The 15,524-nt window shown below is 40.0% G+C and overlaps 1 protein-coding gene across 1 annotated transcript in view; it reads left to right on the top strand.

The window, feature by feature from the left end:
- Positions 1–2,659: 2,659 nt before the first annotated feature.
- Positions 2,660–15,524, top strand: part of LOC134755228 (nuclear hormone receptor FTZ-F1 beta) — a 39,344-nt gene continuing 26,479 nt past the window's right edge. Inside the window, exons 1-6 of the mRNA XM_063691751.1 lie at positions 2,660–2,756; positions 6,820–6,935; positions 10,747–10,873; positions 11,762–11,943; positions 12,924–13,059; positions 14,639–14,774. Of these exons, the coding sequence (XP_063547821.1) occupies positions 2,669–2,756; positions 6,820–6,935; positions 10,747–10,873; positions 11,762–11,943; positions 12,924–13,059; positions 14,639–14,774 (785 nt within the window). The 5' untranslated portion in view covers positions 2,660–2,668. The remainder of the gene's footprint in view (positions 2,757–6,819; positions 6,936–10,746; positions 10,874–11,761; positions 11,944–12,923; positions 13,060–14,638; positions 14,775–15,524) is intronic.

Here is a 15,524-nt window from a genome sequence, read left to right on the forward strand (position 1 = left end):
GACGATAACCGCTATCTCAGTAAACAGTGCCAATGACTTCGGCTATCGGTTATTACGCATAGTGACGATGCGGCCGACAAGGTCGCTTGCTACAAGCGTATCGTTTATGTGTTCAAGTAAAGGTGAAGGAATATATATCTCACATTGGCACAGAATAAGTAATAGTATTATCATACAGAACGGCCACGCACCGCCTCGCGCCGAATCGAATTACCTCGCCCCGCGACAGAAACCTGGCGGACTTCTGGCGTACTCTCAGTACTATTTTTAAGCAACTTACACTATGACGCGTGTACAGACGTTCCGTTCACACATAGAAACGCAAGTGATTTTTGATGTATAGCGTGTCCGCCCTGTGACATTGGTGTAAAGATTAGCTTCGTTCAGTAAGTAAACTGAAAATAACCGTGGATTAATTGTGCTATGGATCAAACAGCTTCACTGCTAGCTGGCGTGCGCGTGAAACCAAATACGAGTATCTAAGTAACATTCGATATATACTCGCATGTGGCATACTTCGGAATGTCAGCTTGCGTGTTTATTATATTTATCTTTCGTCTAGTTGCTTTAAATGCAATTATCGATATCGATTCGAGACAAGAATTTGTGGCGAGTATCGATATCCGATTCGTAAATATCTGAATCACGTCACTGGCTGCTTGCCAGACATCTACCAAATACTTGGCTTGTATACTGAGGGAGCACGTGAAACCACTAGGTTTTTTATTTACATTGTTAACTTGTTGCTATTGGTGGGAACCTATAATTGGCTTTTTGTTATTTACTTATATAACTATTGTATAATTGATAGCTGTTGGTTCTCCGAAAATAAATAAATAAATAAATAATATAACCATTCAAGGTTTAACAAGCAACAGTGTATAATGATATTTCAGGCACTGTCAAAGTATTTGTTAACCTACAATAGTTAACTGTGTAATCAGTGTCAATTTTTAACTATAAAGTACTCGCATAAATTATGTCGATATCGATATTTTGAGACGCTCGTTACGCCTGTAAGTATCGATATCTGCCTCGTACCGGCGCGTCACTAACTGCAAGGTCGCACATACGTGTACAAACAGTCTCGAAACCTCCGAATACAAACGTGTGACGGGTTGGTAGACGGACATTTTGATGTACACTTTATATACAATACAATACAAATACTCCTATACAGTCGCTCAAAAAGTGCTACATTACGTAGCTGTTTAACGTTTGCAAAGTTGTTTTTTTCGAACTAGTGCTTTTTACTTTTCCAGCTTTTTTAAATTTAATTCTGACCGTAATCTATAACGTCCACACCAGAGTTTGGATGTTCAATAACTTTATATATTTTTATTTTGCCATTAGACATTTATTAAGTACAAAAAGTATTGTTACACGATATAAAGTAAATGTTACAAAATACGATATTTCACAAAAAATCTTTTTTATTACTTATTTGGCTGAATGGAACTATCATTGCAACGTTTGGCTGTTAATAGAAAAAATGCACTTTCGCATTTATAATATTAAGTATGGATTAAAAAATATGGACCATGTTGTCTGAAATAAATGCATTTTATTTTATTTTATTTATTTATTTAAGACTGCGTCGACCCAGTGGCGCCCTCATTAGTGGAATTGTGTTTTCTAATAAATCAATTAATTTCTGTAGGTACCTATACATAAATCAGTAGGTATATTAATATTATTGTCCTACTTATTCCCCTACTTTCGGTACTTGTCAAATGATTTAGTTTCATAAGTACGAAGGTATCGGCCCGGCCGAAGGGTTCGGCCGTTTTTTGGCCGAAACCGAAACTTCGGCCGAAACTGACCGAAACCGAAACCGAAACGTCGATCGGATAGTACACAAAACCTGACCACACAGACAGCCTAGGATACATTGTCCTGGCGCCGACGTACGACATCTATTTTCGAGTAACAGTACTGATAATTCCGCTACTTGACGCTAGATGTTAGACGAAAATTATAGTCTTGTTACCAAAACCAAAGATAGATATAACTCCGTAATAGATGGATACAGTCTAAGGAAAAAACGTGCCTCGAAAATCAAGAAAATTTGATTCTCGTTCAGAGGGCGCTACTAGTTTTGGCCTACAGTCGTATAGATGGCGTTGACGGTTTCGTTTGTTATTTAACAATTTTAACGCATATCAGTGAAAGAACATGGGTCAAAATCATAAAAATAATTAATGCAAATAAAAAAAATCATTTATCTATATTTAAATACATTCTATCGTAATTTTATAAATCTTCATTTTTAGTTTTAAAGTGTGTCGACAGATGGCAGTGAATTTACTGGGGTTACAAAATTTACTATGACAGTACCGCTCTAGTATAAGTTACTCTATGCCAAAACTGATGTATGGAGTGAGCACTCTACTTAATTCTCTTTGCCTTAGATCGACTTGGGCTTGTGTTATCCAAATTACATGCCACACTATTTACTATGTACTTAAGTTTATGTAAGATTCCATGTGACTTAATCACTTTTTCTCTCTTTCCAGCCTCACAATGCCGACATATAACCATCCCTCGTGACACCATGTAACGAAGACTGCAACCTGCCTTACACAGTACAGGAAAGATGCCACGGAGAGATATTTTTCATAGACGTTTTTGAGAGTATTTTTGGAAGATTTTTGTAGTTTGAACAGTGATGGCGACTGAGGGGGAGGCGGTCAAAGTGGAGGGGGGGCATGTGTCTGTGACCACGATCAGCATGTCCGGGCCGGAAACGAGCAATGGTAAGAATAAAATTAAGTCTATACTACATGCGGGCTGTACTCTGTACACACTCGCCGAGAGGCCGAGAACGAGTGTGTAGTACATGCTGGCTTCTCGTGTCGCTCTCGTCTCGTCTCGCGCTTCTCCGATTGGATCGGAGCGGTGCCGAGACTCGGAACTCCGGCAGACACACAACTTTATGCCTAACGCTACCTTTTACGTAAGCGAACACTCGCGGAAGCAAAGCAGTGCGGCGCGGCGCGGCGTTCGCGTTCGCAACGAGATCGCGCACGTAGGACACTTCTATAGGTATCAAAGGATTGATTCACCCCGCACCGCGTCGCGCCGCACCGCGTCGCGCCGCACCGCGCCGCGCCGTGCCGCGCCGCTTCTCGTTCGCGTGTTGTTCGCCTACGTAGTACGCTGCGCTTTGACGCTGCGTAACTCCCACTATACATTGACCACAAGATCTACATACATACATACATATAATCACGCCTATTTCCCGGAGGGGTAGGCAGAGACCACGGATTTCCACTTGCTACGATCCTGACATACCTCTTTCGCTTCCTACTAGATCTACAATATACAGAATTGCCTGTCAAATATCAAAAGTGCGACCAAAATCGGAATGATGTCAGGTCGCATTGGAAGTGTTGAATTCAGAAATAATGTGTGATTAAATTATTTGCTTTTGTAACGTTTTGGTACATTCAAGTGGCTAGCGGCCGCTGTGAAGCTCAAAAGTGATCTTTTTTTTCACTTGTAGTAACCTCTTTCGCACTCACGAAATGGTCAGATACATATGTGCATGATGGCTTCCCTTTTGCATGTGGGCGGTGCGGGAAATAGCACGATGTGTTTGCAAACAGAACCCGCCTTAAGGATGACTCACATTAGACCGGGCCGTGACCGGGCCGGAGCTTCCGGCGCTTCGTTTTCTATGGAAAGCATCACGTGATCACCTGTCATGTCATAGAAAAGTAAGCGCCGGAAGCTCCGGCCCGGTCACGGCCCGGTCTAACGTGAGTCATCCTTTATGCTGGCACCACACTTCGTTATGTGTTATTCGTTATGCGGCTTCGCTGTATTTGTCTAAATATATGTTTATGTGAAGCGAACAACAAATAGGGGTACCACACTTCGCCGTATTTGGCGAATAATTGCGCTGCATCTTAATCGTGTCCTTTGACGTGTCAAAAAACCGACAAGTCAACGGATACGCGTATTTGCTATTTGAGCTTATGCGTTATGCGTGCGAATAAAGCAAATAGAGACGAATAAGTCCTCCACACTTCGTCGTGTTCGGACGAATAACGCGCATAACGAATAACACATAACGAAGTGTGGTGCCAGCCTTACATTGACAGATCTGTCTGGCAGATATGTCTGTACGTATACAGCTATTGTGAACCCAGCCCGTCTGCGAAGTTAACGAAGTTCGTTTGAGCGGCTAGACAGTCATCAAACTTATTGGTCGGTCGCTTAACGTTTCACGGCACATGTTATTCACTTTATAACTTTACTGCGAAACATTAAGGTATTCTGAGGGTAGGATCAAAGTTTAATTAACATGTGTGTACAGTCACCATCAGATATATAGGAGCGGCCGAGGTGTTCACAATATCTGAACACGCACTCTAACGCCTTGACAATAGAGGCGTGTTCAGATATTTGTGAGAGCCTTAACCGCTCACATATATCTGATGGCGACTGCACAAATATTTAGTTATGTGTATCATGTAGGTGTATCAACTATTTCTTGTTGTTATTGTGTCCCGTCAGCCAGGGGACAATATTAGCACAGTTTGTTAGACGGAATGTTGTATAACGATCCACAAACGTGCTTATTAGTGGTAACTCAGTGGAAAGGCCCTGTGTCTACCACAAAAATGCATGTTTGGTTATTTTAATTACCATAAAATCGGGGTTTTAAGAGTGACCCAGGATAACGTAACCATGGCAACGAGTGACAAGATAAAGTTGATTCACCCACATAGTAACAAATATTTATAACGTTTAACAATAAAGTTAGTAAGCTAGGAGGATATAACCAAACGGAGTAGCCATTAACAGGCATTCCCCTCTGTCAAAATAGTCGGAGAATGGTCATACACAATGTATGGGCTGACGTTTATCTGTCATGGCTATTTTGACGTTACGTCTACATTTGACGTTCCCCTCCCCCGCAAAAATTGGCAGACTGTTGTACAGCAAATGGGGTTGGCAACTGTCAAAGGTTTGCAGAGATGGCGCCATCATAGCTTGGCCCTTTTTCTATGAAGTTTGGCTTAAAGGGCTGGCATCCAGGGCATTAAAAAAAACAAAAATTTGACACAATTCTAGGGATTGACAGGGCAAGCTATGCTGGCGCCATCTGCTAATTATTTCGACCGGCCAACCCCATTACAGACGCGGCGGCTTTGTATTATTTGTATATATCCTCCTAGTTAGTAAGAGAATGAAAAACTTAGCTAAACATTTCGGCTATCAGCAGCCTTACCACGAGTTTGTCATTGACATGTCACTGACATATTCGCTAGCGTGTGCGTAACTTATTACTTTGTACACATCTCTTTGTATAGAAAGTAAGTTACGCAGACTTTAGCGAATAATCATGTCAGTCTCAGGTCAGTGACAAGCTCGTAACAGCCGTAGATGACGATGTTTTCTATTATGGATGGTATAGAAAGGATGCCAATCCCTTATGGAGAATTGTTCCAAAAGTGACCGCTTTCAGCTTTAAATAATAGTTCCTAATCTCTCCGGTGGCGCTAGTTAGGCTCGGGGACTTGAGTATAACATGAACCATATAAGGCAACAAATAACCCGACCAAATTACGTAGTTTATTTTTGGTAGTATTTCGGTGTATGGTGGCGCCGCCTAATTACTGTTTTTTGATGGACACTTTTCATACATAGAGATTTGGCTCCTTTATATAGTCTCCATGTTTTCTATGTTACATATGTTTCTACGTCAAGATTGTTGACGTTATCAACCAAAAGGTATCACATTGTCGGTTGGTGATAAGGTTGATTTCAAATTGAAGCTATATTAGGCGTGGATCACTCCGCGATTTCGTCGCGTCGCTACAAGTACATGCTGCCCACACCAATTTTGGTGTCTAGCCATAGTGGTTGTCGCGCACCGCTACGGAACCTGTTCGCGCTTGCGCCACCTAGCGGTCATATCTGTCGTAGTACACGAGTCTTGTTAGAGAGTGAAACTTCTGTACCTAGTACTATTATTTATTCTGTGGTTATATGGAAATCGCGCCTTATTGACAACTGACAATAAGTACCCTTTTGGTTGAGAATGGTACCCAGGTAGCATTTATACGTCATTATGACGTCAGCAAGGTCATTATGACTTCACAATGACGTCATTATTACGTCATTAGGACGTCGCTGACGTCACTTTGCTACCTGGGTACATTTAATCTGCGATTTTGCAGTATGACCTAAACATTCACCTAATATTGGCCAAGGCTTCAAGAAATACCCATTATTTCACTGTAGATTTAACTTGGACTAATAGGGAATATTACGCGAAACTCTGCGTAGGGGGCGCCACCAATCTGAGGGTCTAACGCGAAACAAGAAAATCGAAATTTCGTTATCTAACATCTCTGTCACTCCTGCATATTCGAGCGATAAAGAGGCGGATAGCGAAATTTCGAATACGCGTTTCCCGGTAGCTCCTCTGTAAACAAACCGCCTCTATGCTTGTCATGCATCAATGTCATATTTTATGATCTCTGAAAACTTGTCAAAAACATACTGTTAAGCTAAGAATAAATTTAAAGGTGGAAAAATTACTGCCTTGGGTGAGACCGTCCAGAGGCCGTGAGTTCAAGTCTCACCCAAGGCAGTAATTTTTCCACTTTTAAATTTATTCTTAGCTTAATAGCATCGATCGCAGACGTTTCTGCTTGTTAAAAATTAATTTAAAAACATACTGTACCAATACCATGTATAAGTTACTCCATGGTTTACTAAAAAGGCTAGTGCTGCACTCTGGTGGCAGAGTAATATCCCCTATTGTTAAAATGTATTTTGTATTTTAAGGTTATGTTATTGCAGGTCAATTTTCGTATAGTTCGAGCGGAGTGCGGATCAGTGTATCCTCGGACCCCCACGATGAGGACTCTACAGACGCTGAGATATCGAAAATCGACTTCTCACAACACCAGTACGAGGTAAAATACCTTTTCACCTCAGCAGCTCGAACAAGCCTACTTTCGTCACTCCCTGGAGTGAGGAAAATGCGACTTTCCTCACTCCAGGGAGTGAAACAATGTAGCTTTTTAATTGAGTGAAGGCCATGAACTTCATACTTTTATTACATTTTTTTATGGTACGGTACGGTACTGTCCGGTCCGGTCCGGTCCGGACCGGTCCGGTCCGGTCCGGTCTCATCTCGTCTCGTATGGATCGTATCGTATCATATCGTATCCTACATATTATAATACTTTTTTTCTGTTTATTCTGTGTAATTCGAAATACATTTTAACCTTTAATATGTTCTCACTACTGAGGTGAAAAATTATGTGTGCAACACGAGAGCAAAGTTATTTTACAACTCGCGTTTTTGAGTCCCTCGCTACGCTCAAGATTCTACCTTAGAATCTTTCGCTTTCTCGGGACTCAAAATAAACACTCGCAAGAAAAACCAACTTTCCTCTCTTGTTGCACAATAGTTATTTCTAAATTAGAGTTTTGAATGATTCACGGTTAGTTTCACTAGACTTATATTGACCGGGATATAAACCGTGATTACCTTTTGTATTATTTGTAAGCTCCCGATATTTCGACGCAGTTACACTACACCACACTACTCAAGAACACTAGTCAAGGAGTGTGATCAGGTGTTAAGCGAGGATACAGTGAAGTTTCTTTTGCGACCCCGAAATGTGCTGCCGCCCAAAATATATGGTTTGCCTAAAATACATAAGATGAATTCTCCTTTACGGCCCATTGTAAGTCAGATTGATTTTCCTACGTACGACTTAGCAAAACACGTCGCAAAGGTGCTGCAACAGTTGGTTCAAATAGTAATTTCATAGCTTTCGAATTTCGATATTGTAGGGTAAAGTTTTTAAAATAAATAAAAATTGACATAATTCGATTAAAATTGACACTTGATCTTTCCCGTTCTTTCTTGCAAAGTGTGACAGAGACAGCGGCAAACCGATGGAAAGGCCTTAAGTAGCCGAGAAATGGTGGGCAAATTTTGTAGCCAAGTTTCATAGTTAGATACTTACGAACATCGGGAGTTAAATAAAAGCTTATGAAAACATTTTTTTGTATTATTATTACTAAAAATGTACCTCTTTCCTATAGAAATACCTAAAGTTATAGGCTATAAAGCTTAATTTCCTGATTAAACCTGCGTATAGGGGTACCCTTCTTATATTAAACTATGATTAAATCATTACATATTTGCACACAAGCTGTTAACTAATGTCCACAGGAGGGGCAACTTTTGGTTTAGAATCTATGTATGACCCACAAGTGTCATTTTAACGATTTAAGAACTTTATAGAATGTACCTATAGTATTCACAGAGATTACCAGCTAACCTTGCGTCATAGTGCGTTTGGCTGGCCGCTGCGCCTGCTATGCCGTATATTTTGAAAACGACTAATCACATAGAAACATTTTTGGTACCTAATTGTCGCAAATTTTATGCTCTACAACTCTTTCCTACATGTAAATAACATCGGAGCTATAGAAATTTTAATATCCGCGAAAAACCGATTTGTATGACATTTGACCTTGAATAACTTCTGAGTTCTGACTCGCACACGATCTATGCGTAGATTTTTAAGAGAACCTTTAATACGTCATAACGAAGGTGTATACGATATACGATGGCAATAGCTCTCCTGCGTTACGGCTTCATATGCACCGCTTTTTATTTCGCATTAGCATTAATTTTGAGCAAATTAGTACTGGCGGGAATAATCCGAAAACCCGGTTTTTTTTTCTCAAAATCCGGATTTTCAAACGCTCCGAAATCCGGATTTTTGAACTTCGAATAATCCGGATTGCAATCACTAAAGAGAAGCCGTTGAAATTCACAAATACATAAATTTCAATCGTGAAGATGGGTTTAAACTGTCAAATGTGTGGAATCCTGTGATTTGTTTGTGTAAAAAACCAGTGATATCCGAATCAAACACGCGTAGTGACACCGTGAGTGTAGTATGTTTGGACAGACCAACGAGTGTGAACGCGACCGGAGCAACAAGTGTGAATGCGACCGATGGTAACGTTGAAAGCGAACGCAGCCGACGCGCAAGAATGAGGGTAGACCGAGCGCTGTCTACACAACTTTGACACCCACCCGCTATCTTCAATCGCCCGTGAACATGATGCATGTACTTAACTGCGTCCAAATATCGGGAGCTCACAAATACGAGTAATACAAAAGGTAATCACGGTCTATATCCCGGTCAATATAAGTCTAGACCTTTCTAAATGTTAAATTATTTGAACACTACGTTTTGATTGACTCGTCAGTGCAACAAAGCAATTTACACAGTATGAATGTTAGACAAATTTGCAAAAAAAATTGTGATTCAATATTTTTTCGAGGTAAGTAAACATATTGTTTCCGTGGGTTTGAGACCATTATTGATGTTAATGCGCATAGTGGATAAGTTGAATTGATGTTATTTTCATTTAAATGTACGAAATATTTGATATGTCAATTAAATTTGATGGTCGGGTAACTGAATGCAATTTCACAATGATATGAGAACGGGCTTGAGGCAGGTCATTTTTAATTGATTATCTTCCCTATTAAAAGAAAGCCAACAAAATAAATATTTCAAAAAAGACTTATTTGTATCAAAGTAATTCATGTAGTTAGTTGTCGGCCGCATGTTTATTAAAAAAATACTTGGTTAAAATCCGCTTTAAAATCTTTTGTATTCGGCGGCCGAGAACAGGATTAAAAAAGGTTAGTTTTCGGCCTAGCTAACTTATGACGGCCGAGAAACAAGTAAAATTTATTTAGTTTTCGGCCCTTGCAAAAAAAAACATTTTTACACTATTTTTGGCAGAAAACAATACGTGATAGGTACTTGCCGAGACGGAGGTGGGATCCCTCCCATCTTGATAGATCTTACGTAACATCACAAAGCTGCGCATTGCGCATACTTTATTTGCAAGGAATTGTTTTTTTAAAAGAAGCAAGAAATATGGCTGATAAGGAATATAGCAAAAGAGAAGCAAAACCAGGAGTCGGCAAAGAATAAAACTCAACAAATCTTACAAATGATATTAGGTATATGTAGCCAAGGTTTAAACAAGATGCTTTGACTAGCAGCGACGAAGAATTTTCGTTATTTTAATATTTTCAGTCTTCCTGATCTCCCTAGCATTGTCACGACTCATAGGAACCTAGTATTTACGAAAGTGACAGCCATCTGACCTTCAAGTTATGGATTTATTGGAATTAATTTGAGCATATTTTGGAAAATAAAAGTTACCATTAACATTCCTTAATGTAATACATTGTACCATTGAATATTTGTTGTTTTAATCAAAAATCATTCGTATTGACTGTGAAATAAGAGTCATTTAAAAACATAAATAACAGCGGCCGACTAGTTAACAAGCGGCCGAGAACCAAAAAAAGTGGCCGACAACCAGCTAAAAATGGCAACTTTTTCATATTCTTAATTTTATAAATAAAACTTTGTAATTTATAACGGATTTTGATACAAACATGGAAAGTGTATTATATTTTTAGTTTAAAAATCATAAATTGACAAAGATTGGTGGAATATATGGTTCATAAAATACATTTGAATTCGAAATTTTGCTTAACTGGCCGACAACCGGCTAAACTAATACCCTACTAGTCTTAGTCTAGTTCGATTGCTCAGAAATCGTCAAGACTCACCCTTCGCACTCTTATACTGACTTTCAACACTTATTTCATCTCCTTAATGGATGAATTCCGATATGGGAAGTCACTTAGTTCATTCTTGTTTCCAGGTAAACATGCGTAACAAGAAAAAGCGGTCGTCCAGCGGACACGAGCCAGGGGACACGGAGAGGCCCATGTCCTGGGAAGGGGAGCTGTCCGACTCCGAAATGGTCATAGACACCAGCGTCAACATGAGTTAGTAGTCACTCTTTTGTACCAACTCGGACCGTTTCAATCCGTCTGTTAAGGTTGTTCATCGTTTGTTTTAACGTAATCTCTCAGACAAATAAGATTGCAACGCAACAAATGTTGCATCACTGTTTAGAAGAATTTCACTGCTGGAGCATTCCACGAAATTGTCTACCGTTGTCCCGTACGAACGCGAATTTTCTCAGGATTTGCAGGTATACGAGTTTCCTTTTCTGTGACAAATGGTCAAAAATATGGACAGAAAAATAATTATCTGCTTCAAACGCCGAAAAAAAAGTAGCAACACAGGAAATAAAATGCGTTTGTACGGGACAGTCCGTCGAATGCTCCTGCTGCAAATTTTGGGCATAACAAGTACATAAATTATTAACTCGAAAATGAAGCATATTTGGAAAATGAATTACACCTAAACGAAATTTTGTATTAAATAAAAATACTTATGCCGTTGTTCCCGACATAACGTTTGTCAAATCTAATAAACCGTTGACATTTCTGTTTGTTAAGCGAGGTTTAGACTAGCAAGAACTTACATGCAATTTACGTTACATTGCCGACTACTAAGGTAAACTGCATTCAAAAGTTCAGATACCGCATTTGTAACGTAAATTGCATGCAAGTTCTTGGTAGTGTAAACCTCGCTTTAGAATGAAACTAAATTTAACAGAGATTTGTAAGAGGTTACTATTTAAGTCTTATGAATAAGAGGGTTCGACTTTTGTCTAAAACATTAAACAATCGCTTCCCCCCCCCCCCTTTACCCTGCCTTCTTGAGCTTACCGTGGGACTTAGTCAATTTGTGTAAGAACGTCCCTAACTATAATATTTATTTAATTTGATTTGTTTCCTAGTTCAACCTTTCTACATTATTTTCAGATGACCCATGCAGCTCACCGGACCTACAGTCGTCTCGGGACTCCATAGACACCCTTCGCAACGTGACCATAAAGCAGGAGCCTCTGAAAACGGAGCAGTTCCAAAGCCTGGACGACCAACGTGTGCTGGACCTCAAGTACACGCCGATACAGCCACATCAGAGAAGTCTTAGTATGAACCGGGTAAGGAATCCTACTTATCTAAAGTCTAGTTCATCTAGTTTGGAAATTTCTAGTCTTAGAGAATAGAGCAGCATAGCCTGAATCGCCAACTAAAGGTGTAGTTCATTTTGGTTAGAAGGTCAGATGGTAAGAAAAACACAACAACGTCACCATAAAGCAGGACCCTCTAAGCATGGACGACCAACGTGTTCTTGACCTCAAGTATCACATCAGAGACGTACGAACCGGGTAAGAAATCTCACTCACCACTCTCAACAGTCTAATACAGGTGGTGGGTGGGCAAACTTTCTTCAATGGGGGTCACTGATTATCAGTTCTGCATACATCTGTAATAAAAGGAAATCCTGTGAACACCACAACCTGCATTGGACAAATCATCTTGTGATGTCATCAGTGGAACGTTTCATCATCATCTTACTAGCGTTGTCCCGGCTTTTTGCCACGGCTCATAGGAGCCTAAGGTCCGCTAAGCACCTAATCTCAAGAATAGCTTAGGCTTAGGCACTAGCTTTACGAAAGCAACTGCTATCTGACCTTTCAACCCAGAGGGGAAACTAGGCCTTCTTGGGATTAGTCCGGTTTCTTCACGATGTTTTCCTTAACCGAAAAGGGGAAACTAGGCCTTGGGATTAGTCCGGTTTCCTCACGATGTTTTCCTTCAAAGCGACTAGTAAATATCAAACGGACATGTTTTTTTTTTATACTACGTCGGTGGCAATCAAGCATACGGCCCGCCTGATGGTAAGCAGTTACCGTAGCCTATCGACGCCTGCAACACCGGAGATATTACACGCGCGTTGCCGACCCTTTAAAAACCTGTACACAAGTTTCGTAAAACTCATTGATACGAGCCGGGGTTTGAACCCGTGACCTCTGGATTGAACATCGCATGCTCTTACCGCTAGGCTAGTCTTCATCATAGGCTTCATCACTTCATCAGTGGGACGTTTACTGACGATTAATGTTTGTTCTTGCTTCAGATATCTGTAGTAACGGAAAGCGCCCCGCTGCGTCGCCCTTCGTCCCCCGCAGCCAACATGGAGGCCCACCCCATGCCGCAGCCTCAAGGGGAGATACAGAACCTCACCATCAAGAAGGAGAGTCGAGAGTTGTCAGGTGAGTACCGAGTACCCCGTACCTACACCAAATGTATGAACGGTCAAGTGGTGAAGATCTCTATAGTGGCAATGTGAAATGTTAAATTTCTATGTACCTATAAATATGACGTACCGTCAACCTGAATAGGGATGGCTGGGGTGAATAGGGACAAAACTAAAAGTATGATTTACCTGACAATGTCTTTAAAAAATACCTACACGAATTGTATCATTCGATTGAAAATAAAAATAGATTTTGTATGATACAATTTGTAAGATACAATGTGGTTATGAAAAGTATCGTAAAATAGAGCTTAAGAAAAACATTAAATAGTGAATATGATCAGTTTGGCCGTTTTTGAGTTATCGCAAAAAGTCGTCTTCATAGTAAAAAGACGTACAGCCATAATTAAACTTTTTTTTTTTACTAGCCTAATTTAGTGTCCCACTGCTGGGCAGAGGCCTCCCCTCGTTTCCTCCACTCGACCCTGTCGTTTGTAGTGTCCCGCCAATCCGGATAAAAAACGTCCAAGTCGTCCCGCCATCCCCTTTTCGGCCTGCGACGTTATTACGACATTAAATGGGTTTTTAAAGTTATTTTACATTATTCATGTAAATAAAGTAAATGGAAGATATAAATTGCTTATTGCAATTGTTATTTAATATTTAAATTCTTTAAAACAGTTTGGCTGAATGAGTAATGCCGTTGACTATTTGACAGTCTTAGAACGAAAAAGTTAAGTAAAAAATTAAAATTTAAGAGGCAATCCCGCTGATTTTCACACTTTAATTAACAACATATTTTAAAATAACTGCAGTATCCTGAAATATGTTTTTTTTTATAAATATTGCAATTGAATGTTTTTCGCTATGGATTATTATGACCAGACATGCAGTCTCCGATTGAAAGTAAGTTCTAAGGAAAAAGTCATGGCCATACGTCTATTAGCCTTGTCTTTTTGGTTTCCTTGTATTCGATATGAATAGTTGATTGTTTAACCCGGGTGAAAGGCACCACCATCATTTCATCTTTTTGCTGAATCTTCTATACTAATAGCTCAAGTGTACCACATTGTGACAGGGTAACTACGGAACCCTACACTGTGCATGGCCCGACATGCTCTTGGCCGGTTTATATTGTCATCTGTTTGCATCTTATCTGCTTCTATTTGACACGAAAGGTTAAGTGCCATTTGCACCATCCGCACTTGACAGACTGATCAACATCACCCGGCGCGCCGCGGCGGTTTACTATGAAACTTTCCATACAATAAAATTTAGCGAACTCTAACGATGACAAACAGTTTGGTGCAACCGAACCTAAGACAGTAATCACTTTTAACTTTAAGATTACCTATATATATAATTTTAGGTGGATTTTTTCTTAGGTTAGTTTCGCATAAATACATTTTCTAGTATTAAATACCTCAATATTTACTGATGACATTTTCTAAAATATTTATGTATGCAGAGACTGCAGTTTATGGTGGTTTTTATTTACATAGCCTTTGTCTTGGTACGAACATTTATAAATCAGCTATCAATATTTCTGTCCTCTAGAAGAATACCTACAAATGGTCAATATCATCTCTTTTCAGAGCTAAAATGCGAGCCGTCAGTGGGCATGGAGAAGTTGTTGGGCGCCCTCCACGGCTCCCCACTGCTGGGCAGACTGCCGCGAGTCCAGTCTAGCGCCAGCACGGATTCCGCCGTCCATTCCATGTATACACACAGGTATGGCTACCACCAGTCCACTATACGTTTCGTAATGGAAGTTCACCGTGAATTTCGGTTAATAATAAATAATAACTTCTATCACAGTTGCCGAATTGCACCTTCCTATACAAACGTAGTTCCGCTCTCATTTTAAAACTACGTGTTGGATTGTACTGAAACTTTGCACGTACAATGAGTTTATAAAACAAACGAAATAGAGCAGAAACAAGTTTTGTATGAAAATTTTGATTCGCTGTATTTTTTAACTATGGTATCTGAAGCTACATAAACTAATTACAGACATAGATATACCTTATCCTATTGTAAGTACAAAGTTTCAGAACAATCTAGCTAGTCGTTTTAAAATGAGAGCGGAACTACGTTTGTATGGAGAACCGAGTTTGCCGGGGAGTCTTAATTCATAAGATGGCATTTACGGATCATACACTGGTTTTAGAACAAAAGTTGTCCCTCCTGTGGACAATATTAAGTATAGGAGTACATGCTAAGTATATTAGTAGGTAGCCTGGGCAGATTTAACGCGTCTGCAACAAATCACACGCTCCGAAAGTGCATGTTCGACGATGACACCGACCACCAATTCGCCAACAAACGTATAGCCAGGGGTGAAACTGCTCGCTTCGGGCAAACTCGGCTCTATTCGGCTCAGCATTGCTCCGAGCAATTATTAGGTTCGGCACTTGACGTCCCTTTGCGTGCACGACCACAGATAAGATAATGACCTGAATTTTGACAACCCTAAATAGC

This window comes from Cydia strobilella, chromosome Z (genome assembly GCF_947568885.1).
Source record: "Cydia strobilella chromosome Z, ilCydStro3.1, whole genome shotgun sequence".
NCBI classification, from domain to species: Eukaryota; Metazoa; Arthropoda; class Insecta; order Lepidoptera; family Tortricidae; genus Cydia; species Cydia strobilella.